The sequence below is a fragment of the Ostrinia furnacalis genome, unplaced genomic scaffold (assembly GCF_004193835.3).
Source record: "Ostrinia furnacalis isolate ACB-3 unplaced genomic scaffold, ASM419383v2 OfSCF3022, whole genome shotgun sequence".
NCBI lineage: Eukaryota > Metazoa > Arthropoda > Insecta > Lepidoptera > Crambidae > Ostrinia > Ostrinia furnacalis.
In genome coordinates this window covers 595,631-623,189 of record NW_021133261.1, presented here as the reverse complement: position 1 = coordinate 623,189, position 27,559 = coordinate 595,631, and the positions used below count along the sequence as shown (strand labels likewise).

General features: G+C 37.0%; 1 protein-coding gene across 1 annotated transcript; it reads left to right on the top strand.

Moving 5' to 3' along the window:
• The first annotated feature begins 1,693 nt into the window (after positions 1–1,693).
• Positions 1,694–14,533, top strand: LOC114357053 (synaptic vesicle glycoprotein 2B-like). Its single transcript, XM_028310493.1, has 10 exons — positions 1,694–1,892; positions 2,583–2,828; positions 3,543–3,705; positions 5,269–5,450; positions 7,542–7,726; positions 8,112–8,272; positions 9,482–9,680; positions 11,726–12,000; positions 13,669–13,796; positions 14,313–14,533. The coding sequence occupies exons 1-10, from the start codon at positions 1,856–1,858 to the stop codon at positions 14,372–14,374; spliced, it is 1,638 nt and encodes a 545-aa protein (XP_028166294.1). The 5' UTR covers positions 1,694–1,855; the 3' UTR covers positions 14,375–14,533.
• Positions 14,534–27,559: the final 13,026 nt, after the last annotated feature.

Below are 27,559 nucleotides of genomic sequence, written 5' to 3'. Positions count from 1 at the left end.
AAAACAGTACAAAAGTCTGTTATTTTCTGGACTAAGGCTTGAATATGGTTATGAAAGGGCTTTTACACAACCCAGTATTATTAACCCTACCACTGCACTGGGGCAATTTAATAAGCCCGTGCTTAGAATAAGCGCTCCAGCACACGACGCCGTCACCGCGCCGCCGCCGCGCCGTCGCCGCGCCACTACACTGTTCATACGCGCCGAGTAAAGACCGCTATCAAAGCATAAAGGCCTATTCAGACCTAAGCGGTATTCGCTACCGTCTGCGGCAGAGAAAACCCAGTGGGTATGCGGTAATAATACTGTTCAGACCTAAGCGGTATTCGCTACCGCGTGGTATAGTACCTCTACCCACAGCGGCAGCGAATATCGTTTTGGTTAAGTCACCATTAAAATTTTCCGAATTTTCCGGCGGGAAAATTGTGATTGAGTTAGGGATATAGTCATCTTCATTTTTCACCAATTCTTCACCGATTTCATCTAAAGCAGTGGTTCTTAACCGGTGGTCCGCGGACCACTGGTGGTCCCTGGAGGCATTCCAAGTGGTCTACGATGTGCACTTGCACACCTTGGTCAAAAGCACTTTTAACTGATTTTTGCAGTCAAACTGGTTTTGACCGATTATGAGGTGGTCCCTGACAACACAGAAATTTGGTAAAATGGTCCCTCATGACTTAAAGGCTAAGAACCACTGATCTAAAGGAAAGGGCCTCGAAGGCAGGCCCTAAAACACCAAAATTCCGCAGTTCATATTACTAGCATTCCTTATACAGATCACTAAGTTTAACGTTGAATTAGTTACATTTACTATAAAAATGTTTATAATTATGTTATCGATTTACAAAAATTGGGTTACAAACGTTTATATTTCGGCAAGAAATACTTTATAATAAAAACTTATCATGTTTTCCGTATAAAAAGTTAAATTGACGATAACAACAAAACGTTTACAAGTGAAATGTGAAACCCAATGGAGAACAGAACACTTCTGATGGACAAAGGGACCCCACAGGAATCGTTTAACATAAACAATGTTATCACAAACTACCCTCATTGTTTATAATAATTTAATTTGTATGTTGATCCGTATATCAAACGCTAGTAACAAGTGGGTTAATAGTGCACGACATAAATGTCTATTAAACGCGTATGTCACAGACATAATTTAACATCTTTTTATAATGCTAGTTTACTAACGCCCGTATTCGCAAACGATGCTTGCTTAAGTGAAGCAGCAAATCGAATGCACAGCGTTGAATAGAGCTCTGTGATTGGTTCGTGTGTCACCCTGTGCGCCCACGCGCACTGTGAGACCTCATAGTAATGTTTGTGACAAATCCATCAAAATAGTGATGTAGAAAACTAACTAAACATATTGGATGGCGAATATCGGGTCTAGTGCGTAAACGACCATACAAATAGTTGTATGGCTACTCCGGATCGTGTTTTTCGGATTCGGATCGGACATACGTACGAGACCGCTCTTACGTGTAATTTATTCTCAATAAATGTAAAGTATAAAGAGATATCCACGACCTAAACTTGGTGACCTTCATTGATCTTCTTAATAAAAATGTTATTTTTAAAAACCAGTCTTTATTCAAATGCACTGACTTCAAACTTGTTACGCCGCAATGTCACATATATATTTGTCGTTTCGTGATGACAATAGTATTATTACGTAGTTTGTTTGATGATCCACACTATCTTAATATAATATGAACCATTAAATAAGAAAGTTTAATTGTGAAGTGACTGTGATACTGTGTGTTGGTATTTTTATAGACTCGTGTGAAAGATAATAAGAAAATAATTATTTTATTTATGTGCGTTTTATGTGACAATATAAAAAATGAAGGACAGTGAACGTAGTGATAATTCTAGAAAAGGTTTGTATGCAATCATATGGCAAGGTTCGATGCGATATAGGCCTGCCTTAATTTTTGCCTCATTTTTTTCCACAATGGAATTGCGTGGAGAGTACAGTAGGTCTAATCTTCCATTTAAAATTAGATGATCTTGGTTCTAATGAGTAGCTTAATGAGGTAAAATTTTTAATAACGAAGCCACCGACTGTTAGTTGGCCGATGGTCGGGTCGGGCTGTTAATCAGTATGGAGATGTATGAAAGTGAACACATTACACCGATTTAGTATCGTCCGATTCTTCATACAAATTAAGATCGGGCCCAACTATCTTTTGACTAAAAGTCGGTGGTCTGCGCCTAGGCTAATACTGCTCAGGGGGCATGTCGATTTTGTCATGTCAGGCGACTACTTCATAGTAAAAAGTTCACTATCCTTGTAATAATTATGTACTATCTCTTCTTTACGAAGCAAATGCAATACATATTCAAATTTATTACTATCGTAGATACGTACATACCTTTCCAAATAATTTAACATTTGGGTACTTGCTTAATGTAAATTATAGGCATAACATTTAAATACCGAATTTACATTAAGGCTAAGAAAAAACCAGTTATCATAAGGTTTGGAGACTCCGTCTAAACGCCATCATAAAGTAAACTCTACGTAAACACTATCACAAAGTTTTTAGACTCTATCTAAACGTCATCAGAATCGCAGAATGGCAACCAAAGCTCAGAATCCAAAGACGAAAAAGACCCAATGGAGATACTCGAAGAAGCCCTCGATGCCTGCAAGTTTGGACGCTTCCACGTCAGGCTTCTCTTCATCACTTTAGCAGCGCAATGTGCCACCACCATGGTGACCACCACTACGTCGTATATTATGCCAAATGCGGAGTGCGATCTGCATATGAACATCATGCAAAAGGGACTGGCGAATTCTATGCCGTTTTTCGGTAAGTGTTTTATGATCTTTATTTTTCACTAAATAATATTCAGCAGATAGAATAGGACCACTCTTGTATTTTACTCCTTTCATCATCATTATCATCATCTCAGCCATAGGACATCCACTGCTGAACATAGGCCTCCCCCAATGCTTTCCATGTTGCCCGGTTGGTAGCGGCCTGCGTCCAGCGCCTTCCTGCTACCTTTATGATGTCGTCGTCGTTTTACTCCTTTAGACGTCATAAAAGGCAACTAAGGAACAAAATAATATACGAACATCAGGCCTTTGAGACCTGACAAGCCAACGTGTGGAGTGTAGAAAATCCTCCATTTGTCTATGGTTAGTAAGAGAAACAGTGCAGTGAAGACTATCTAAACCTGACCTGGGTGCGTAGTGCGTGTTTACGTCAAACCCTTTCGATGTCTACTGCGTAAAAAAGTGACATTAAATGTATGACGGATTGTACAGCGCCCCTAACGGACAGTTTTTAACGCAGTCTTGCGTTTGCCTTATACTCAGACTACGCCCCCTGATCAGAATGATGATGAATGATATACCCCTATCGATTTCAAACCACTGTCTCTGCTAGGACTATATTAATGATCGCTTCCTAGCGATATGGCCGGGACTACACACAGCATATCAGACTATACAATATTCGTTGCAAATTCACTCTTACTACGACTACCTACTTATGCGCCATTTGGTTTTTTATTTTCAGGTCAAGTTGGTGCAGCTCTATTTACAGGGTTCCTCATAGACGCTTTCGGGAGGAAAATATTTTTAGTTAGTGGATTATTGGGCATTTTCGTATGCTCAATAATTGAAGGTTCTAGTCAAAACTTGTGGATGTTGATATTTGGAAAGCTGATGGAGGGAATATTGTGAGTACCTAAATATGACTTTTCGTTTATAACTAAAATATTTAACGTGAAATAATAACGGTTTTCTATGCTTGCTACGGGATTTGAGCGCACCTAACTTTAACCGTGACTATAACGATAACCGGTGCATTTTTTTTGAGTTTGTCAGATTTTTGACGTTTGTTAAAGTTAAGTAAGATGGTGCAACCAACCCAGCCTTATAAGTTATACGTCATCGTTATCGGTACACGAATAACCAGGTTAGGTGGCCAATTAAACCTAAAAATACATAATAATAACTCGTGTAGAATTTATGTAAACATAGGCCTTAAAAATATTTACATTACGTCACATTTCAGAGATAAATTTTATAAGAACAATTACGTTATGTACTTATTATTAAGTTGATACTGACGTTTATGATTCTGGCAACTCATTCAACGTTTTACTAATTGTTGTTGATTTAAAAATACCAACATGAATGGTCGACAGCGCATATTCAGCCATGATGAATGACTATGTTAAGGACTCTTTACGTCAAACCCGCCGACAGCCCGGCGGCTTGACGTTGGCGGTTTTATTTCAAACAAGCGGCCGCCCGCGACTTCGTACGCGTGGATCCCGTTTTACCCCCGGGGTGGAGTTTCGTAAAATCCTTTCTTAGCGAATGATAACTAGTCTTAATAAAGTCCCGAGGTCAGAAATTGTGTTCCACTGATTTCCATCTATAATGCTTTATTGACTGGACTATATAGGAACATTTCGTATTGGCTCTCACGGTATTGTTTTCCAAAACTACAAGACAGGCTGAACTTGGTAGTGAGATATGACCCAAGAAACGGGCTGCGTAAATCGATTCTATTTAAATTTTAAGAAGGTTTTATAAACATGTATTTTCAAATAATATATAATCTAAAAATAACCCGTGATAGGTAATTTGTTATGCAATTAACGTTTTAAATTTGTTTTGTGGGTAGATTACTGAAGTTTACGTGAAAACTAAATAAAATCCTTAATAGATAATTACAATTAAAACGTACCTAAATTCCTAGAAATCAATAATTGCAAAACGATTTCCACAACATCAGAAAATTTTCCTCATAATAACAATAGAAATAATAATCACGTTATTGTTCTACATAATAAACAAAATTGTATGAACAATAACTGAATTTATTTGTATGATAAACATTTGAATAGACACAATAATTTATCTCAAAAACATAACCGTCCTTCTCGCAGCCTAAGGCTGGAATTCACCATCTTACTTTGACTTAAACAAACGTCAAAAATCTGTCTAACTTCATACAAAATACACCGGTTATCGTTATAGTTACGGTGTACAAAGTTAGGTGATTCAACTTAGCCTAAATGTATAAAAAAATATTATCAGTCTTTTGTTTTTTTTTTGTGTCAACTAAGTAAGGTTTCAATAATAAAGAAAAAGCAAAAAAAACAATAGCTAACCATTTCTAGAACTGGCCGTAAAATTTAAGAAACATTGTTTTTGAAATTGGAACTCTCCTCTTACATGATTCATTGTAAAATGTACTTAACACGAACTGTAATAAAGTCTTTTTCTAGCTCAAGCTTCTGCTTCACCACGCCTGCAGTGATGGTGTCAGAGATGGTCCACCGAGGCGTGAGAGACCGGGTGTTGCTGTTGAATGCGTCATTTATGTCACTGTCATTGATTCTGACAGCGCTTATGTCATGGGCCATATTGCCACATAAGTGGGACTTTGTGCTGATTGAGGGGTACTTTGGTAAGTTGTTGTTTTACTACGCTGTTTAAGGTATCTTCTACTAGTCTCTGGTGTCTTAGAGAGGGTGCTGGGTGCTCCAGCATTGGAAACTAAACTGAGTGGATACGAAAATGATGTATAGTGTTAATTTAAGAACATACAGGAATCTGTCAAAGAGTTGTAACTTACAAATAAATGACTGTACCTATTTGTCTTTGATACCAAGGGGCGAAATGCGAGTTTACAACAAACGTATTTAATGCGATTTTTTTTTTTATTTAATGGCGAAATGCGAGGTCTCAAAGTTTGAAGATTTTCGTTCTCGAAAGTTTCCGCTAGGAGCGCCGTACAATCCGTCTTACATTTACTGTCACTTTTTTATGCAGTCGATAATTATCTAATGCGTTTGACGTAAACTTACACTACGCCCCCAATAGATTGTCAATAAAATAATTATGTAGGATTGTAGGTACCTACCTAATGAAAGGCACGATGTCCTTTCTTTTAGATAACTATTTAAAATGGTTTGTGGTAGAGTCACAGTAGTCAAAAACATTTTATCTACTTTAAAAAAAAATTAAACAATACGTATAGGTAATGTAATTTAATGACCCAGTCTTTACTATACTTTAAAAACGTAAATAGCTGTATTGCATTTCTTTTAAGTCTATAAATATGGTAATTTATTTCTAAAAAGGTAACACATTTAAAACTTTACATTGAATTATCTATTTTATTGTTTGAATTATGCGTGACACATTATCTTATCTTAAAAACATGTAAATGTTCTTTATACGGCTATTTGTATCTATTAAATAAATGTTTTCAGAAAATGTAAAATAAAGAAAACGTGACTATAATAATAGAAAACCAAGTGTTGTCGCGCACGTGTCTTGTATATTTATTAACCTACTTCAAAAAGTAAGGAAGCTGTCAATTTAGATTTATTTTCATTAACTCAGAACTCCGTAATTTATAATGATAAGAATAACTCCTTATTTAATTGAAATAACATTATAATCTCAGGTTAGGCTCATTTGCATTTACAATTAGTTTTTGAATTCAATTGTCACAAATGACATAAAAACTTTTTTTGAGAGATTTTTTTTTACAAACATAAAATATAGAATATGGATGGATGCCCCCGCGCCGTTTAATTGTAATGTGACTATACCTTAATATAGCATACAATAAAAGTGTTTATGAAATTATCTCATAATTACTATTACGGCAATAAAATAGTATATTTATAATGATTTATGAATGCACTTCGATTTATCAATACTACTTAACCTTTGACATGCTGCGAGTTTTATCACAACACTTTTAAACTACAGTGACCTTTTAAAAGTACCTCATCTGTCTTTAAAATACATGAATTAGAAAATTACATGTAAATCAACATCGAATTAAGGTCATAGCAGACTTATCAACTTGGAAAGGGATTGACACCGTATCGCCTTTTGCGAGCTGTCATAGCCTTTCGCGCGCTGTCAACCGCGAGGCGAGACTTTTACGTTACGGTGCGGATAAGTGTGCGTTGCAGTATGGAGTCTCATACAAAGAATACTGACCGCCTGGAGTTGATACGGTTACGATCCCTTTCCGGGTTGATAAGTGCGCTACGTCCTCTAATGGCAACTTTGTCTTTTAGACTTATTTCGATTAGTTGTTTAATTTCTATGGGTTTTATCTAATTTTAAGAAAAAACAAGAGCTAAATGATTTAAACGGGACTATTCCCACCTCTCGTTCCCACCGCTGCAACTCCTGTGTAACCAGGATCTACAGCTTGACCGCCACAAAAACCCAACCAATGAAGGTGAAGTTTGTCCCGGAGGAAAGTTAAACTGTCATTCAGACAGCTAAATGATTAGTTGTAACAACCACTCTCACACAATTATTGTGCCAGTAACTTTGGCTATTGAACGCACATCATCATCATTTCAGCCATAGGACGTCCATTGCTGAACATAGGTCTCCCCCAATAACTTCCATGATGACCGGTTGGCAGCGGCCTGCATCCAGCGCCTTCCTGCTACATTTATGAGGTCGTCGGTCCACCTTGTGGGTCCTTGAATGCACATAATTAAACGTAATGTTTCTCTTTTAGTTCTACATTCCTGGAACTTCTACCTCTATATCTGCTCAATATGGAGTCTTATAGCGGGTGTTTCATACTACTTCTTGCCAGAAAGTCCTAAGTTCCTACTATCTCATGGACAAGAAAATGAAGCTTTGGATGTATTGAAAGATATTTACTGCACCAACACTGGGAAGGATAGAGATTCATTTCCTGTAAGTGCCAAATTTAGATCTCAAAGGATTTTTAGCTATTTAGTAAATTTTTATAATTTTTTTATACAACTGTTTTCTGTTTTTGCAACATTTTTCTCTACTGTTCTGCCCCTATTGGCTGTAGGGTGATTTAACCAGAGTCAAAGGAATATTAGTGGGTCACCTTGACGAATCATCCTAACGTATTTTTTTTTTATTTTATTATTCTAAGGTTATACCGTTACTGTAGAGTACGTCAAATGGGTAGTTCGTGTCACCCAAAGTAGCCAAAAAGTTCGCAACATGTCTTTGTTGAAATTGGAATAAGACTGTGTTGTCAACATTTAGGTCACTTTGGGTGTCACGCACTATTTGACGCTGACTGTACGAATGAACAACTTTTCAGATAACATCTCTGAGTGCAAGCGGCACGTTTACCCCAACTACCAAAGATACGATGAAGAAACAATTGACGAACGCTTTGTTCGAAGTCAAGAACCTGTTCAGGATGCCTTTAGTGGGACGACTGTTTTTGTTCTCCGTGATGACGTTCGTTTGTTTGCTCGCGTAAGTACTTTTTTTTCTGTCTAAATATAATGTATAACTCAAAGGTGACTGACTGACTGACATAGTGATCTATCAACGCCATCACAGCCCAAACCCCTGGACGGATCGGGCTGTTTGGCATCAGGTAGATGTTATGACGTAGGCATCCGCTAAGAAAGGAATTTACGAAACTCCACCCCTAAGGGGGTAAAACGGGATCCACGCGTACGAAGTCGCGGGCGGTCGCAAGTAATAAGTACTATAATTTCTATAATAGTACTTGTTATGCAGTCTACATACCAAAACCGGCGTCGACTTTTGACATGTGAGTCTTCCAGTGACTTGGCCCACTTTTAGCTTTGTCCACGGGCCAAGTCCCTGGATTGAATTTTTAAATATTTCTTCTTCCAGTAACTGGGCCCTTTCAAGGATTCTAGAGTAGATTTTTGTCAATTTGGTGTTTATTTCGGAGGTGTGATTTATTATGGAAGATCAAAGGAAACTAAAATAATAATTAAAATGGAGTCCACTTTGATCACCCAGGTCATCTTATCCCAAAGGACACTAAATTGTTGCTTGGAGTCCACCAAAGCCAGATGATCAAAGTTGAATAAACCGATTATTATGTGTTCACACAAAAAGTGACATTACAATATTAATATTTTCAATATTAATGTATATGCACGTTAAATGACTTTTTACCTTGATTCAAACTCGTTTTAGCAGAAGAGTAGTGAACTGTCATTATGGAATTTTTTGCTCTTGATCATATTCCTTTTTTATTCTTAGACCTATTACTCATGGAAACTTAATGATTAACAACATTAAATTATATCGATATTAAAATTTTAAGCATTAAGAGTTGCATCAAATCATCGACGGGTTCATCTAGTGTCTAATGGCGGTTTTCACCATCAATCCCAAATTTTTAAGTCACCCCTATGAAAACAAAATTCCTGTTAAGTGTGCCATAGGGGTCACTTAAAAATTAGGGAGTGATGGTGAAAACGGGCATAAGTAGCGCAGATGGAAGAGCAGTCGCCCGGCAAGCGAAAGGTCGTGGGTTTGATTCCTGCCTTAGGCATTTCGATTTTTTCAAGTTATTTATAATTAATTATTAATTATTGGGGGCAAGTGGTAAGTGGAAAGCATTGGGGGAGGCCTATGTTCAGTAGTGAACGTCCTATGGCTGAAAATGATGATGATGATGATTAATTTTTATCATTACAGATACAGCTCTCTTCGATTATGGTACCCTCAAATATCAACCATAGTGGAAAACTACCAAAGAGAACACAACCAGACCGATTGGTTTTGTGAGATGATAACAGATTATACCGATTCCTTACACAAGAAGGAGATTTACATGAAGAATGCATCGTATTTGGAAACCAATCTCACTGTTAATAAGACTGAAATTTGTGTGCCGGTTAGTACACATTTTGATTGTTTATTTTTGTACGAAAATCTTATTTGTACAATAAACTTACTCTTTCTTAGCCTAAATCGATAAACGTTTTCTAAGAAAGGTAGGTAGGGTTGCTAGAAACCATAGATTTTCAATTAGGTGGCCGATCTGGAAATTATTGAGCTAGGCCCTTAGATTAATAAAGCCTGCCCCCCTAGACAAAACGCACTTTTTGATCGAATCGAAAATCGAATCCGTCAAAACTCCATACAAAAAAGGGGCTTTTCGACCACTTTGCGACTGGTTTGCGATTATAATTTGCACTTTGTCTAGACCCACTGGATGGATAGTCTTCATACAAACGCTTCGTCAAAAGTGAGGCCAAAATCTTATGTCATTAGTGTCAATTTTGTTGGGGAGTGTGGATAGTGAAGGCGATTTCCCCGAAAGTAGGGAAATTTTTAATACGTTATTAATTATATTATAATTAACTATCTAGGCTTTATAAATCTAAGGGTAGGCCAATGTTAAGCAATGGAAGTCCTATAATCAGTATAGGAATGATGATGATCATGGCACAGATATAAATCAGACTAAATACACCTTATTTGTTTATTTATTCATAAATGCCAATAAAATTTACGATACTAAAGCATTCTCTACCAGTTGACCTTCGGGCTAATATAAGCTTCTTTTGTTCTGTAAACAAGAGGATGATATAAGGGATGAAAGTTCAGTAATTATTTGACGTGACATGACGCAAATAAATAACCCTATCTCGACCTGAAATGTGACAAGATTGTGACGTAAAATTAAAGTACAGTCGACAGCGCATCAGACAATACATTGTTATTGCAAAATAGCCTGTATTACAACGATATAAGGTGCCAATGTTTAGCGATATGCTGTCGTCAGTCAATTCTGATTCTGTCTAATCACTACAAAGTTTCCGCATGAACAATATTGTTCGGATCAAGTTTCTCATTTCGCGGAGCCAGCTAAGGCTATGAACTCACGGCGCGATTTTCACCCGCGCCCGCAGCTTTTGTAGAATGCAGATACTTATGTATTAATGCACAATTCACGACGTGGTTTGCGCCCGCAGCGTGCGCGGTTGTATGCGGGTCCCGCTGCACCGGCAGCAAAAATCGTGCGGACGGCGGTAACCGCAGCCTCTGCGATTTGCGCCCGCATGCTCTGCGATTGATTATCAGGCGACCATTTTGTACCAGTGACTTAACTGCCGGTCTTGCGTTTATCGCCCGTTACTGCGTAATCGCGCAAATAACAGGTCCCTTGAGTTTTGAAATAAAACGTCAATTCCACATCCGCGGCGGCCGCAGGTGCAAATCGCGCCGTGAGTTCTTAGCCTAAAGCTCGAAGGCAGACGTTAGTGATTAGTGAAGTTAAGCCATACGCTTTGGTTTTGGTTATGTTCGGATGTGTTCCCGGTAAATATTTAGATGAAGATGATTGATCCTGGGTATATGACATAGTTTCGCGTTTGACTCAAAATGCTATTCAGTGTGTTGTTATTTATAACTTGAATATTATTAATTTACGTGTCACGTGTAGGCGTAATTAATAACTTCGAAACGACCTATCAATTTATACTTAAGAATAAAGTTTTGCTTTGCTATTGAAATCCACAATACCTCTGTGCCTGAAGACTAAGATCTACAACCAATGTGTGTTACCAGTGTTGACTATGGCTCAGAAACGTGACCTCTCTTACTATAGGCCTTACAGAAGCTCGAAGTTGCACAACGTGCTATGGAGAGGGCTATATGCTTGGTGTTTCTTTACGAGATCGAATCGGAAATGAGGAAATCCGTAAACGAAATAAAGTCGCTGACATAGCCCGATGAGTACGAATAGAAATAATATAAATTCCTTTCAAGAAATAACCTGGAAAGGATTTTATATTATTTCTATTTTCATTAAGCTTTTTTTTTGTTGCTAATGATCTAGTATTACCCTTTTCAAGGAATAAATAGGTCGAGTATCCTGTCACCCTGTAGAGGTCCCCCAATTGAAGAATTACATACATAATTTTCTATTTACAGCAAGTCAGCGGTCCAGAAACCTACACCAACGGCATGATCCTCGGTTTCATGTCCCTCCTCGGGATCTGTCTAAGCACCTACGCAGTGGGGATATTCGGCCACAAGCCCCTAATGTTCGCTCTGCTTCTCTTCTGTGCTGCGTGTTCCGGCTCCCTCTACTGGACGAATACGCTGATTCTGATAGCTTTGCTCATATCAGCGACCTGCGGGTTCATGCAGACTGCCCTAAGTTTACAGCAGAACTTGCTGGTCAGAGTCTTTCCAACGACTTTGAGGTACGTAATTTTTACTTTTCCTTTCATTATGCTTAGAGCTCATGAGCTTCTTCTTCCATCTTCCCTCATTGTTTCTTGAAGAAGTCCACCACCAATATTTCCCAGTACAGAGACGTTAAAATTGTATGCTAATATGGGTTTGGATATTTAGATATTTGTAAATTCAGTGTCATAACATATTATTTCAATCCGCGAAATACCACCTTATTGCTATCGATACAATGAAGTTGCTGACAAGCCTTTATGATAGTCGTGGGTTCAATTCCCGCCTTAGGCAGTTCGATTTTTTCAAGTTATTTATAATTTTCAAAGCCTTTATGATGTCTTTTATAAGATGCTGTGTGTGTACTAAAGTTTATAGTTAAGTGGAAAAAAACGAAAAGTCTACCACCAAAAATAAATGCCTTAGCTATTTCTGATATTAAAATAAAGTACGAATACCTACACTTTTCAGTCTTACGAGAACAATACGTTTTTGTCACCTGCTATTTATATTCAGATTTCATCAATAACCTGGTGTTGATTCAGCAATCTTTACGTAGCCATTTTTCGTGAATAATGACAATGTTCCAACGCAATTCTGCTGGCTCATCGTGAATCTTACTAAAGGAGTCTACTCACTAACCTCGGGCTACTAAGAGGAATGCTCACACTAATGTTTGTACACAGATAACATCGTTATGTTATGTCATGGTTATCAGTTCATATCTAGTTCGCAAGTCATTTTTTCGTGAGAGCAGAGTTGAGATAAAAAGTGCCAAATATTTTTTCAGTATGTTTTCTTATCTCTGACGCAGTGAACTGCTTTTGTGTGTAAGAACTTATGGAATATGATAGCGGATCAAGGATTACTCATTTTTAGTTTTTGTGCAAGTTGACATTGATTTCATGTTATCAAAATCACGGGTTCACTCCTTTTTTAAAGAAGGAAAAATATTTCCTTTGTTTTTGGGCGTGATTAACACGCCAGAATAAAAGTCAAAATGGGGGAGAGCTAATTAAACATTGTAAAATTAATTCGCCAGCGAATTCCTTTCGCTACAACGCTCGGGCATACTCGTTACACGCGAACGCTCCCAGTGAGTCTGCTCCTCTATATGTGCAATATTTTACGTCCCCATTGAAGTAGAGATTAAATGCTAAAGTGTCGGATGTTGACCTACATGATATTTGGGACGGAACGCTGATACGATGATATTTAATCTCCTTCTTATTGTATAGCCTTTTTGAGGCAATGAATGAGAATAGAAAAGATTTATTATTTTAATAAAATAAAGCATTACATTATAAATTATTTAAGATTGACGACGAAACTGATTTTCAGTGGCTATCTTCAGATCATTAGGCGAGGTTTGGATGATAATAACAAAAATGCTATACAGGGTGTTTCCTGTAAGGTATCAAGCCGAAGGCAGATGATAGGTGAAGACTAGACTTATCGTTTTCACCCCCATGTGCTCTACGATTTTTCGTAGTTTAGAAGTAATTTTATGCCTTTTTTTAATTTATGACCTAATAGGCTTTATAGGGGTGTAATCGGTAAGTTTGGTCCTCACCTTTTACCTGCCTTCGGCTTGAAACCTTACAGGGAACAACTTGTATATGCCTAATATTTTTACTTATCCTTTGTGAAATATTTAAATTTGTTTTTTTTTTTTTACATTTCAGGTCCCTCTCCATATCAATAATAGTGATGGTGGGCAGAATGGGCTCTCTGCTCGGCAGTGTTTTGTTTCCTGTGATGTTGACAGCAGGGTGTATGGTGCCGTTTCTGGCTCTTTCCATTTTGACGTTTTGTAAGTAAAAGTTGATACGAAACTTAAAGAAAATCTTTGTGATAAATAAATCGCTATAAACATCAGTAGCGCATTTCTACTGCGAAATTAACAATTGAAAAAATTTTGATTACATATCTCGCATTCATTTTGCCACGTTGCTAATGTAAAAGAAAACTTAAATGTATTGGAATCGTTTCGCTGTTATGATTTCGAGACCAGTGTAGTTTCTTGTGTTTAAAAAAAATATTAAGTAGGTATGTTTTCTTATGTCAAATCCAACTAAATATATCAGATTCAGATGCCTATGATTCATCAATTTTGACAACAGAACTTGATTACAGTTCTTTTGTCTGATATGTGCACAGTTTGTTCATTCTTGCTTTTATTAGAAATTAAACTTCTCTAGCTTTTTATGCCATAAGTTACCTTCCAACTTATTCGTCAATGACTCGTATAATTTTACGCCCATATTCCAACTATGGTAAGTGCTCTTTCTTTTTTCTCTTATTGTATTATATTTTATTACATTTCCAGGTGTTGCAGGTCTTGTGTTCCTTCTACCCAGTCCCAGCGCGAGCAGCGGTGGCGATAAATAAATTTTATTATAGCGTACATTTGTTTTATTCACACCTCGTAGCTCTCTGATGAAAATAAACATCTGCAGAAAGCCACAGGTCGAGGAAAACAGCCAAGACATTATGAGATGGTGAACTTGATAATGGGGCAACGAAATGTTGGGAAGTTCGTGATATTAAAGTAGTATTCTATGTACTGTAACTGTACCTATTAATGAATAAATAAAATAAAATATTAATTGGCGTGCAAGCGTCTATTACTTTCAAATCAACGTTCTGAGAGCGAAACACATTATTTAGTTATTAAAAACCCACTTTTTATAAAAGTAAATAAATACTGTTCGATCTCAACGAATTGAAGCAGTCATTATTTTATCAGTTAAGATGAATTTATTTATAAGTTGTCAGTGTCAGAAGATTATAACCTAAAATCAATTCACAATATGGTTGAATTTTCAATCTGAGCAATAAGACAGCCCTTTTCGGTCTACTAAAGTGATTTAAACATTTAACAGTCGATACATTATGGAACAGCATCTGTTTTATATTGTTTTTAACAAAACTACTTTTATGCAACTAAAACGGGCCTCTATCACGAAAAAAAAAGCCATAGAAGCATAGCCATAAAAGTTGGCTCATACGTAACGACCTATTTTTTGAAGAAGTGACTCTGGATTCTTCTACAGACACATTTTTGGGTACCTTTCCTTTAATGTAATAATAAATAATAATGATATCACAGGCTGGCTGAAACCTCCGGGCTGTGGCAAACTCGAGTACCCCAACCGTACACGAGCAGAAAATGGCAAATATGTCGCGATACTGGTTTATTTACAAAACAAATTATCTATCTACCTAATTGGAATTTACTTTATCGTATACGACTCGAACGTTCAATAAGCATTCATATCTAAGCAGCTCATAAAGTATATTTACTTTGGAAAATGCTAATATATTCCAAAAGAAAATTATAGACGTTTTTATGGAAAAATTGTAATGACGATTCTGCTTTAGAGCTGTGTGAACGTACGTTTTATCCAGTTTTTTTATTCATAGTTTAAATAACTAATAGTTAAAAATCTACTAAAAGTTAAGCTAACCATTGTTCGAAAAAAATTTTTTTTTGTTATTTAACCACTTGTCATTTGAACTCATTTGATATCTGTCAAATTTGACTATTGGTTATTTTAACTACGAATCAAAAAACTGGGCTAATCGCCCTTTCCTACGACAATGTAGTTTTTAAATACGATCCTGTTATGTAATATCCTGCTAAACTTGACTATTGTGTAAGACGTTTTACAAATTCGAACGTAAGTATCAGTTTTTTGCGGGACACTATAAATGGGATGTTGATGTGTTAATATTAAAACACATTATTTACTAGAGGCAAATGGTAGATTTGGTCTGGAGAGTCCCCAGGCCGGCAAGACGGGTTCTTATTAAATTGACCTTTACTCGGAATATCTATTTGTACAGTAATTTTTAGTCTCTCTCTTACCAAACCAACCATAACACGCTGGATTTAAGTACACAGTATTATCTAAGGAGTTATTTAATAAGAAAATAACTCCTACAAATTCCCTAGGTAGTAAATAGGGTGTCCATGTTGGTTGTAATCTGTCTTGCATGTCAATTTTGATTTACATCGTAATAAGCCAGATTTATAAATAAATGTAATACTTAATGACAGTTTCTGCACACTAAATACTTTTATAACAAAGTTAAAGGATAAGTAAGAGGTTCAAATCCTAGCTGAAGCAGGCATTTTTCAAGCTCAGAAAATCAAGTCAGTAAAATATAAACAAAACATACCTCGAGCATACACAACTCTTAGAAAAATGAGGTTATCAAGTGGTGTTCTAGATGGCTAAGCTTTTACTTGAATATCATTGGAATTCCGAAAAATCAAAAAAATGCCACCAGAATTGAGAGAAATAGGTAATCAAATTGTGTTACTACGAGACTCCCAACCGAAATAATTGTCCTAACCACAAAATGAAGCATGGCCACCTAAGCTCGTACGATAAGGTTGATCCCAAACCACCAAACAATTAAGAAAGATCTAATGGACAGCAAATCCAATTTGTTGGATCTGGGCCAGCCTTAGATCAAAGCAGATCGATCATAAATAATGATGTATTTGATTTTGATACAGACAGTGCAATGGAATGGAATTGAAACAGAAATTGTGTTTGCAGGATTAAACTGAACCTAACTATATTTTCTTTATCGTCAGGTCTTAGTCTTACTTGGCTTATTTTTAATTACTTTTTATACAGTGTCCAGTACGGCTAGCACGAAAAACTTTCGAGTTCAAATCGTTTGCGTACTCGAATCGCCATCAAAAGATTTAGTAAGAAAACTACAACAGCGCCCTTGTGAACGTGTCGTAAAGTGAACTTAATATGAGATGTGGTTGCACGAAACTTATTTTGAGAATCAAAATTGTCATGTTATTGTTTAATTCGAAGACTGAGTATCGAATTTTATCGAGTACGCAAACGATTCGAAGACGAAAGCTGTTCATGCTAGAGGTACTGACCATGAGTTTATGTTAGGTCTGCTCGCTAGCGAGTACCTACGTCAAAAAATCTATGAAGATTTTATTTCTTGAAAGTAGCCGCTAAGGGCGCTGTACAATCTGTCATACATTTAATGTCATTTTTTACGCAGTCGCTACACGCGACGTAAACACGTGGTACGAGCACACGTAACGTAAACTCATGGTAAGCAAACAGAACAAGGCAGGTAGGTATTTGACTGCACTCGCACCTGATGTTCAATTAGATGCAGTCTAGGGTGGTACATTCTTGTCCAAGTAAATGGATTTTTCTCTTGCCTTGAAGAAGTTGGGGAAAGACAACAGCATTCCAGTCCTTAGCTGCTCGCTTTAATGATTAGTAGTTTAGTTAAAAAGTAAAAAGGTGAGTTAATAAAAGCTTCATATTTAAGGGATTACAATATTTCAGGTCTTTTCGGAAAATATACCATTTTCCCTGAATAAGTACCAAAGATAAACAACGAGTAATTATAAAACGCGATCGGCTTTGTACCAGACAATGGAAAGAGACAGGATTAATATTAAACACTTCATTAAGCGTTGGACTGAATAAACATCCGACCCAATTTATGTAAAGAACGCTCATCAGGTGTAGATAGGGTTGTGTAAGAAACAATAAAAATCGGGACAGAAAAGTTCAGATAGTTGGGACCACAGATCACAAAAACTAAAGGGAGATGTGACAAGGGGGCGGGGCCGGTGTCGCAGCAATATGCCCAAAAATCCCAAAAAAAAAACAGAACACATTGCTCGTGACAGCAATGATGACAGCAGCAACGTCATATGTAAACAGTTTGCTCCATCTGCTCGTTTGCCTCCTGTCACATAAAAAAAAGAAGTTTACATTGCTTGCGTAGTACTAAAGATTATTCTAACGTTGAGTACTGATACCACAGTGGATAATGAGCACACATTTTAATTACTTTGTGTGTGTGAATTTCTAATGCGACACTGAGTTTGGAACTCAGCGCATTAGTTGGCATCTATCTATATCTCTATGGTTGGGACACTGGACGTTCCACCCTACGTCAGTCTCGGTCAGTCCGCATCGGATCGTGTGCCTCAGGGATTCACACGATCAAAGCGGTCAGGTGTGGATCTAGATATGAAAGAAGTACATGACTTCCTGATATATCTTCACGGTCGAGCAAAGGCGTAACCCTTGGCTCTCGTCCAATACGGCGTGCAAGTGATCTTCAGAACTTTTCTTAAACTGTCAGCAAATTCCTTACAATAAAATCGGTCCATTTTACTAAAGAATCACCTTTGGTTTTAAGTTTTGGCAATCTGGCTACTTTAACTTCGTGCTACTTTTTTTATGTATAACAAGGCAGGTATTTGACCACAATGGCCACAACCACCTGGTGGTAAGTGGGATGCAGTCTAGGATGGTACATATCTGCCCTGTAAGTCTATTCACTCTCGCCTTGAAAAGGCCCGGATAGTCTATATTATTAAACGTAATAAGAAGCTCCCAGCGGTTTGACACCTAAAGTATTTAATTAAAATCATTTAACCCTAAACGTCCCGCAAATACCTGGACACTTCCCATCACTAATTGAGTCACTCTACAGGCAGATCAGAATTCATAATATAATTTCGACACGCAGTCGATGACTCTGAAATATTAAAATCATTAATGCTCTTTGTTTTACCTTGCTTTTGATGGGACAAATTACTCATTCTTTATGTAGATAATAATAAAACGATTCTGTAGATAGTTTCGGTAATATTCTTAGTTTTTTGGAAAAGAAACTGGGACCTAAGGAGCACTCGCATTCTTATTAATAACTAGCTGACCCGGCAAACTTCATAACACAATAAATGAAATAATGAAATATTTTTTCAAATCGGTCCAATAATTTTGGAGCAAGCTTTCAATACAAATGAACAAAATCTTTCCTCTTTTTAAAATTTGTGTTGATGTAGATAATTTGTAGAAGAATAATGCAAATCTAAATACCAACTATCTATACCTAAAGGGAGTTTTAACAAAATGCTATTCACAGTTGTAAAGTTAAAGTCGGCAAAGCCTGAAATATAACTTTTGATTTTTGTATTCTACATTTCCAAGATAAACTTTATCAAGTGCCATCCGTTTTGTAAAAGTGGGAAAAACTGGCAACACTGGAGCGGGAAATATTGCACCCAATGGTATTCCGATATCCAGGTAGTGCATTTCATTCTTTCTTTTGAATTTAAAATGTCCGGGCGGACAGCAAGATAACCTTTTTTGACATAAAAATAAAACTGTCTGTTACAACGACAGGTGCAGGTTAGGTTAGAGTTCAAATTCTAAAATTGTGGCACGGAAAATGATAGGAAAAATTTGGGCATTTTTCCTGTTTTATTTATTTTACATCACAGGAAGAGAATTCTAACAAAAGCAATAAAAGAAAATTTCAATGATCCGAATCAAAGAAATCGTTGCCTATGTTTGGTTTTTGTTAAAAAAGTATATTGTGATTATTTTGATTCAGCACAATGGCATTTTAGAAATAGGTAAGTTGATTCTGAGATTTTTATGAGCCTGCTTTTCGGTGAAAAGTTTAACCTATAATTCTGTTACATAAAAGTTAGTATATTTACTAAAAAATTGGTAATTAAGGTCAGGTACGAGTCATTAGGTCTTAGCGTTTAACTCGTTCAGTGCGGTAGTATGGAAGCGGCAAGGGAGGGGTCATTTTCACATACTATAACGTGACAGAACAGAGCATACAAATATGAAGTCACGTGATTCCGTGGAGGGTAGTTGAACGGGAAGCATGGTCGATCTGTTTTAATGGTTTCAATTTATTATTTAATGGACTTTAGTGTACAAATTTGGTGTTATTTTGTGTTCTAAAGTGCAGTGAAGTGATAAATCATTAAAAAACAATGAAATACTTCGAATTTGAGCGCGCATCGAGTGTCGAGTGGGTTGTCGTATGAACAACCCGCTTTGGACCCGGTGGCGTCTTGAAACCTGCTTACGGGCATACTTAACTCCACGGAATCCATGAAAAATCAATAGAACTGAAACACCCACCACGTTCTATTGATAACTATGTCAATTTTCACTCGACATTGGCAGAAATAAACCTCCCAGAGAGGTTTGGTTGCCATTAAAAAAAAAAAATGAAGTCACGCTGACATTTGACGTAACAGAAAACACCGTGCCGCTCCCATACCTCAGGCATTCACTGAGTTAACCACTAGACCTATAGATTTAAATACGAATACCTTGATCTACTATTATTTAAGAACGGATATCCAACTTGCTATCCCAATTCCCCAATTAATCGTAAACCCGCATTTTATATTCCGCTCGCCTCGTCAAGTGGGCGTAGAAGCAATTAGCCGGCGAAATAGTTTTTCCTACTTCAAATATAAGGATTCATATCACGGATACGCGTTAAGGGTGGTTTCCAATCTTGGAGGTAGCTGCAATTTACGCACGGCAAAAAAAAAACTCTTTTTTAAACTCGTCCTGAATCTCGCAAGCGGACTAAGCTCACAAAAGGCCTATTCTTATACCTTTTTATTTAGCTTGATCATTTGTTGTTAACCGAATTGTTCCAACCCTAGTTTTTATTGATTTAAAATTTAACGCTCTAAACAAGAGACCTCAGAAGAGATCAGTTTTATCACTTTTTCATCGTAAGATTAAATTAAATCCTTCCGTACTAGCACAATTGTATAACTATAAAATTACCTATAGAAGATACTGCAAACGAGCTTGCAGTATGGGTCGATCAACACCACCTTCTCTTTCTATGATCAGTGTGCCTACCATGAGTTTACGTTAGGTGAGCTCGCTAGCGAATACGTCAAAACATTCTATGAAGATTTCATTTCTTGAAAGTAGCCGCTAGGGGCGCTGCACAATATGTCATACATTTAAATGTCATTTTTTTACGCAGTCGCTAGCGAGCACACCTAACGTAAACTCATGGTAGGCACACTGATACCCATATTCACAAACGATACTAACTTAAGTGAAGCAGCAAATCGAACGCACAGCGTTGAATAGAGCTCTGTGATTGGTTCGTGTGTCACCCTGTGCGTCCACGCGCACTGTGAGACCTCATAGTAATGTTTGTGAATACGGGTGTCAGACACCACCCAATGACATCATTCGAGTTGTTACCGATGCGATACGATAGCTATTTCACACGTCGCTAACATTTAAATCCACCTTTTCTTCCTCAACAGCTTCCCTGTGAACTTCGGGATTATGTATGAAGGAAGTGCTGGTCTTGATTCAGTTGAGGATGTATTCAGAAGAAAAGTTTTACAATCTTGTTCGGAATATTTTAATGATCTACTTACTTTATATCCTATCTACTAGGTGCACTGTTACACCAAAATAATGATACTGTTGGTAAATGACTTTAGTTACTATTCATCATCATCATCATCTTAGCCATAGGACGTCCACTGCTGAACATAGGCCTCCCCCAATGCTTTCCATGTTACCCGGTTAGTAGTTACTTTTATTCCGCTTAATATCTCAATTCTATGGAAAATTTGAAAACGACATGAAAATAGTCGAACGCACGAACGGATAACTAGATTTGCTATAAAAATCACTGGTCAGGTCTCCCTATTAAAACGCAGCGTCCGGCTAGCGTCGAACGCACAGTAATTGTTTGTCAATTTCATTCAGTTCCACCGTTGCATCGACGTTATAAAACAAGAAGGGTCAGTAATACTACTGTCGCTGCTTTTTAATAGTTGAAGATATTTTGGCTGACAAAGAAACATCTTCTCAACACTAGCCGGTGTGTAGGCCAGTAGTGGTGACATAGCAGGCAATATAAGGCAATTGTATGACTTCTCTGTTATGAGCCTACATGGTGTACTTAGAAAGAATTTGAATTTGATTTGTGCGTGTATTTACTGAGTGAAACTCAGTGGTCCTTCAACCAGGTGGGTGAAGGTTGCTGGAAGCGCCTGGAGTAACATAGGACCCGTCGTTGTGAAAATCCTTAGACGAGGCTTTTGCTCAGTTGTAAATGTCACAAAAGATTGTTATGGAAATCCTCAGGGTAGGCCTGTTTTCAGCAATGAAAAACTTTCGGATGAAAAGAAAGAAACGTGTAGACTGACCCTATTTTGACTGTACCTCCGATATCTATTTAAGCCTACTGCACCGCGCATTCGGAAACCTGGTTTGTCCCATCTGAACCAATCCCGTTGACTACAACGACTGGATTTGGTTTTGCCTTAGTTTGAAATGGACATCGCAACGCTTTTCTATTGTGAAAAGTATTTTGTATTCTACTCAAATGCTCTGTAATCTCGCTTATAGTGCTATTCAGGTTTGGGTAACTGTAAATGCTGGTGTTCTGGTAGAAGACATCGATGTTTGCCTTTCTTTTTTGTTAAAATTTAAAGCAAGTTCGCTTCAAGAGTGTAGCAACAAGTAGGCGAAAGGATAAAAAGTATATTTAGTTTGAACAAAGAGAGGCAAATGAAAGACTTATTGATAAGAAGACTGTTTGCCCCAGCTAACCTAAAATGCTACTTAAGAAAAAAAATGTAGATATGCAAAAAAAATAATACGATCACGAAAGAAGCCGCGAGCAGAAGCCGGTAAAAATATTTTGGTATGTTAATAGCTAAATAATTAATTTGGCTATATTACTGCAACCAAATTCAATAACACAATGATCAGATCAGATTTCAAAACATTAATTAGGCTAACAATAGATAACGATGAGGAGTAGGCCTAATTATAATTGTAATATTATAATAATTATTAGGTATATTATTATCATGTAATATTATACAATTACGTGTTATCACATCGATCATACTTCTGAAAACTTCAAAGATCATGTTTTGATCCCACACTGTAATTAATAGTTCCAGTGAAGTTGCTAATTAAATTTTGAACGTAGCTAACTAACCTTTGCTAACATTCATACTTGCTTGGGTTTCATTTGCCGAAGAATGGAAGGCATCATCGCCCTCGTATCTTCGCGAATTAATAAATAGAAGTTTATACTGTCAAGTGTAAGAAAGTCGTGTGGAATTGTGATTTTTGGAAACATGATGAAGCTTAAGTGAAGTAGCAAATGGAACGCACAGCGTTCAATAGAGCTCTGTGATTGGTTCGTGTGTCACCCTGTGCGTCCATGAGACCTCATAGTAATGTTTGTGAATACGGGCGTAAGTCCATTACAAGAGCGATTGCATTTTTATGTCAATATTTTCACGTAACTTCAGTTGCAATATTCCACGCCGACTAATCTAATACAACACAGTGCAATCGAATTAAAACTCAATTACAGTGCCATACTGCCGAAATATTGACTTTTTACCATTAGAGAAAACGCTCGTTTGAACAAAAACAAACGCTGCTAAGCTTCGGTAGAGGGTGGCACAAAATTCAAGGAATAAAACAGAAAAACTGAAGCTGTAAATAATGCTAGGACCGCTATAGGATTTTAATGGTGTTAGCGGGATAGCTTTAGTAGTTTCAAGTTTTAATAAACCTGACTTAAAATGTAATCATGGACTAATATTTTTATAACGTTGCAAAAGTTGGAATCTTTTTATATAGAGTCAGAGATCCTGCTGGGATCAATTCTCCATACATAATATCAACACTACCAAGAAAAACTCCCTATTAAACTTTAGGAATGATTTGAAATAAAATTAGAACCCCCAAATACCCTTCATTTGTTCATTGGTTAAAATGTAAAACAAAAAAAAACAAAGTTATAGTAATACTGTCATGTTGCAATTATTACTTAAGTTACAAATTATGATGAGGTTTCAACCAAAATTATTCATAACCATAAATCTATTATAACGTTTTTACATTTCAAGTAACAACACACGGAACTCTAAAAACACAGTGGAAAAATCTCTCAAAAGATTCCAATAGAAATTGAATCGGATATCAGTTGAAAATTTCATATTTATGCAAACACAGGAGTCGTTGCCTTTGCCTCGGCGTGGCAATTTCGAAGTATTGAAAAGTTTACCGGCATATACAGGATGGTCGGGGAGTTGACGTTCAAAGCTAAAATTTGTTTTTACTTATTTATGCTAGAGAAGCTTCCAAAGTGAGAAAAAAATAAAAAACCAACCATAAGTGAAGTTAAGAATCATCATCATCATCATCTCAGCCATAGGACGTCCACTGCTGAACATAGGCCTCCCCCCATGCTTTCCATGTTGCCCGGTTGGTAGCGGCCTGCGTCCAGCGCCTTCAACGCCAGAAAGTTAAGAATAAATCACAAAATTAACTCTTCTATCTCCTAAACTAAGCAAAATCGTAGAACATACATGGGGGTGATTTAGATACACCTTGATGACGTAAGGTATCTAAACTTTAGCTTTGAACGTCAACTCCCTGGCCACCCTGTATATACCGTCTGTTTGCTTTTATTTTATGAATATTGTTATAGCCTACTGGTGACTATTTAAGTGTTTAATAAAATAAAGTTAAGTTTGAGCTTTAAAATATTATGGATTGTTGTCTATAAACTTTCCGATATGTTTCATATTGTTTTATCCAGTTTAAATCACGCAGCATGTGAATGTAAGTTGTCATTATTTAGTAAGTTATGTAATTCGATGTATTATCTGTTTATTTATCCAAACAATAGACCTCCCCAACCCAAACTTCATCATCATCATTTCAGCCATAGGACGTCCACTGCTGAACATAGGCTCCCCCCATGATTTCCATGTCGATCGAGGGTAGCGCTTGCGCCCAACGGCTTCCTGCTACCATTATGATCAATATGATCATCCTCTGATAAATTTAAACCTCTGATAAATTTGAGAGATTAAACCTCTGATAAATTAGAGAGTCATGCACCTGCTATGTAGAATGAATAACCCAATGATGATGACGAATATTAGTTATTCGTCAATTTGTTTTGTAGCTTATCTGGCTTAATTTCCTTTTGCCAGAGATAGAGCATCACTGCTCTGTCTCCTCTTCTTGCTAAATGTATTACCGGTATTTTCATCTTAATTTTAGTCTGTCAGATATTTCTATGTATATCAATCTAAATTCGGTCTTATTGTTGCAAAAGATTTCTTTTATTCGCAAACATTTAATTAAATGTGTCGTTGAAACTTGTGAGACTCGAAATTCTTATAAAGACAAAATTCCGAAAAACTCAAACAAGTGAAAATTTAGCGCATCATCCCAACTAATATTATAAATGCGAAAGTAACTCTGTCTGTCTGTCTGTCTGTCTGTTACGCTTTCCCGCTTAAACCTCGCAACCGATTTTGATGAAATTTGGCATAGAGATAGTTTGAGTCCCGGGAAAGAACATAGGATAGTTTTTATCCCGGTTTTTGAAACAGGGACGCGCGCGATAAAGTTTTTCTGTGACAGACAAAAAACCACGCGGGCGAAGCCGCGGGCGGAAAGCTAGTTCGTAATAAAAGTTGGCACTGATATTGGAAACAACCCAGGAATGTGCCAATTAAGGCCGATATGATATGTCACAGGAAACCAATTTGCGACTTTTTCATTTCGTTGAAGAATGATAGATGCGAAAGGATTTCCAATCAACTTTTTATCGGATAATCTATGTGTGACAATCGAATGCAGTTGGTCATAATTAGTAGGTGCGTGAAAACAGTTTTCGAGCAATTAGAATGGGAAGTGATTTGTCATTAACACGTTGGTGTTGGTGATTTTGAGTTAAAATGTGTGTTGATGTTGATTGTAGCAGTGAATTCTGTTTCCTATTTAGCGAAGCTTCCAGCATAGCGAAGTTTAAGCTCAAATAACTACTATATCAAGATACCACAGAGTGTTGTAAACCAAAAGTTCCATTGGAATAACATACGGAGATCCTTGTGGGATTTGTTCCCGCGACTGCCTACTTACGATATACATGATTGGAAATCTGTCGCAGTTACAAATAAGGTATTTATTTTTCTCGCCAATGTTAAGCTCCCAGACAGCACAGTAAGTACATCAGACTATCCAATTTTATTGCAAAATCGCCCCTATGAAAACAACATAAGAACCCTCATTGTTAATCTTGATGTGCTGTTGTCCATACTACGAGGTGAATATAGTTAAAACAAAGAATTGTATCACATTTAGACCCGTCGATGCTTTTTTTCATTCTTAAAAAAATCTGCTTATAGCTGGTCGTTAAGCTTTCATATGCGGTTTTGTAACGGCATTCATTTTAAACTTATATTTATTTAACCATTGCCTATGATCGATTGCTCCATTAACCGCACAATGCGTTGGATATTGAATACGCGGTATCGACTGGAAGTAATCTGTTAACAACTGCAACAAATTAAAACATTTTTGGCTTTGTGAGTGATTTACAATGATAATGACCGTTTAATTATTGATTTGCGGGTTTTTATTCCTTGTTATGGTGTTAATTTGATTAATGAGATTCTTTTAACACCATTGTGTAAGTACCTATGTCTGTTCCTTAACCGTTTGAAGATTGTTAAGGGACCTCGAGTAATAGCTAAAACGCAAGGAAGGATTTTGTGCCGAAACTTACATCATTTGCAATGCTTTTTATATCAGAGAATTTCATGACAATTCTGCGTTGATCGCAGTGTAATGCATTTTGGAACCTTGAATAAGGTTTAGGCTTAAAATACACAATTTTTTCTTTAATTTTGATCAAGAAGTCGCTACCTGTGGAGGCAGTGCAGTCACTTTAAGCTCGACGTATGGTCGACAGCTCCATATCAGATTATACGATTTATTTAGCAAAATAGCTTATTGAACAACATCCTTTGGAGGAGTTGCAGCGCTGGGAACGAGGCATAATAGTTTCGTAGTATATTTTTATGCATAACAAGGCAGGTATTTGACCACAATCGCACGTGCTAAGTGAGATGCAGTCTAGGAAGGTACAGTCACGGAATGAAAAGGTTCGTCAGTTTTCAAATTGATTCCTTCAACGAATCGCGAGCACATAATTATTACCTTTTGAAACTATGTTACAGAATAATCTCGAATTAGAAAAAATAATCTTTAACTGTTCGTCAGTAAAGTTCAAAATTAGTCAGATCAAAGTTGTTGGACGATTTAACTTGTCAAGAAGATTATTATGATTGATAAACTAAAACCTTCTTGTTGGTTCAACCTGCCATTATCTATTAAATAAAAAAAACTACATTTTGTAACATTGCACTGATGGGGTAGAAAAATAAACAAGCAAAACCTTATTCGTTAGCAAACGTCATATTTATTTAAATGTTAGCAGCACTGTTTCTTGCACGGTTATGTTGGCAGGTTTGACTTTTACAGTACCTAGTGCAAGCGAAAACCGACACTAAGGTGACGAACCTTTTCATTCCGCAACTGTACATAATTATCTGCCCTGTAACATATGGCATAGTTAGTTTAGTTGTTGCATGTGCTACATTGTACATGTTGATCCACAATTGTCTATTCAGCACTTGCACCTTGGGAACCTCGCATATGGCCAGTCAACTAAGGCGGCATAATTGCCTCATTCACGAGGAGTGCGTCAGGGGATGATTAGGATGCTTTGTCAGCTAGCGCGGAGTTTAGGTGGCATTTAATTGATATCTGCCTGACACCAGGTACAGCAGTTATTTGGGGACATAGTTAAGTAGAAGCAGTAACGCAGCAAGTAGAGTTTCAGGAACCCAAAACAACAGTTCTTGTATGC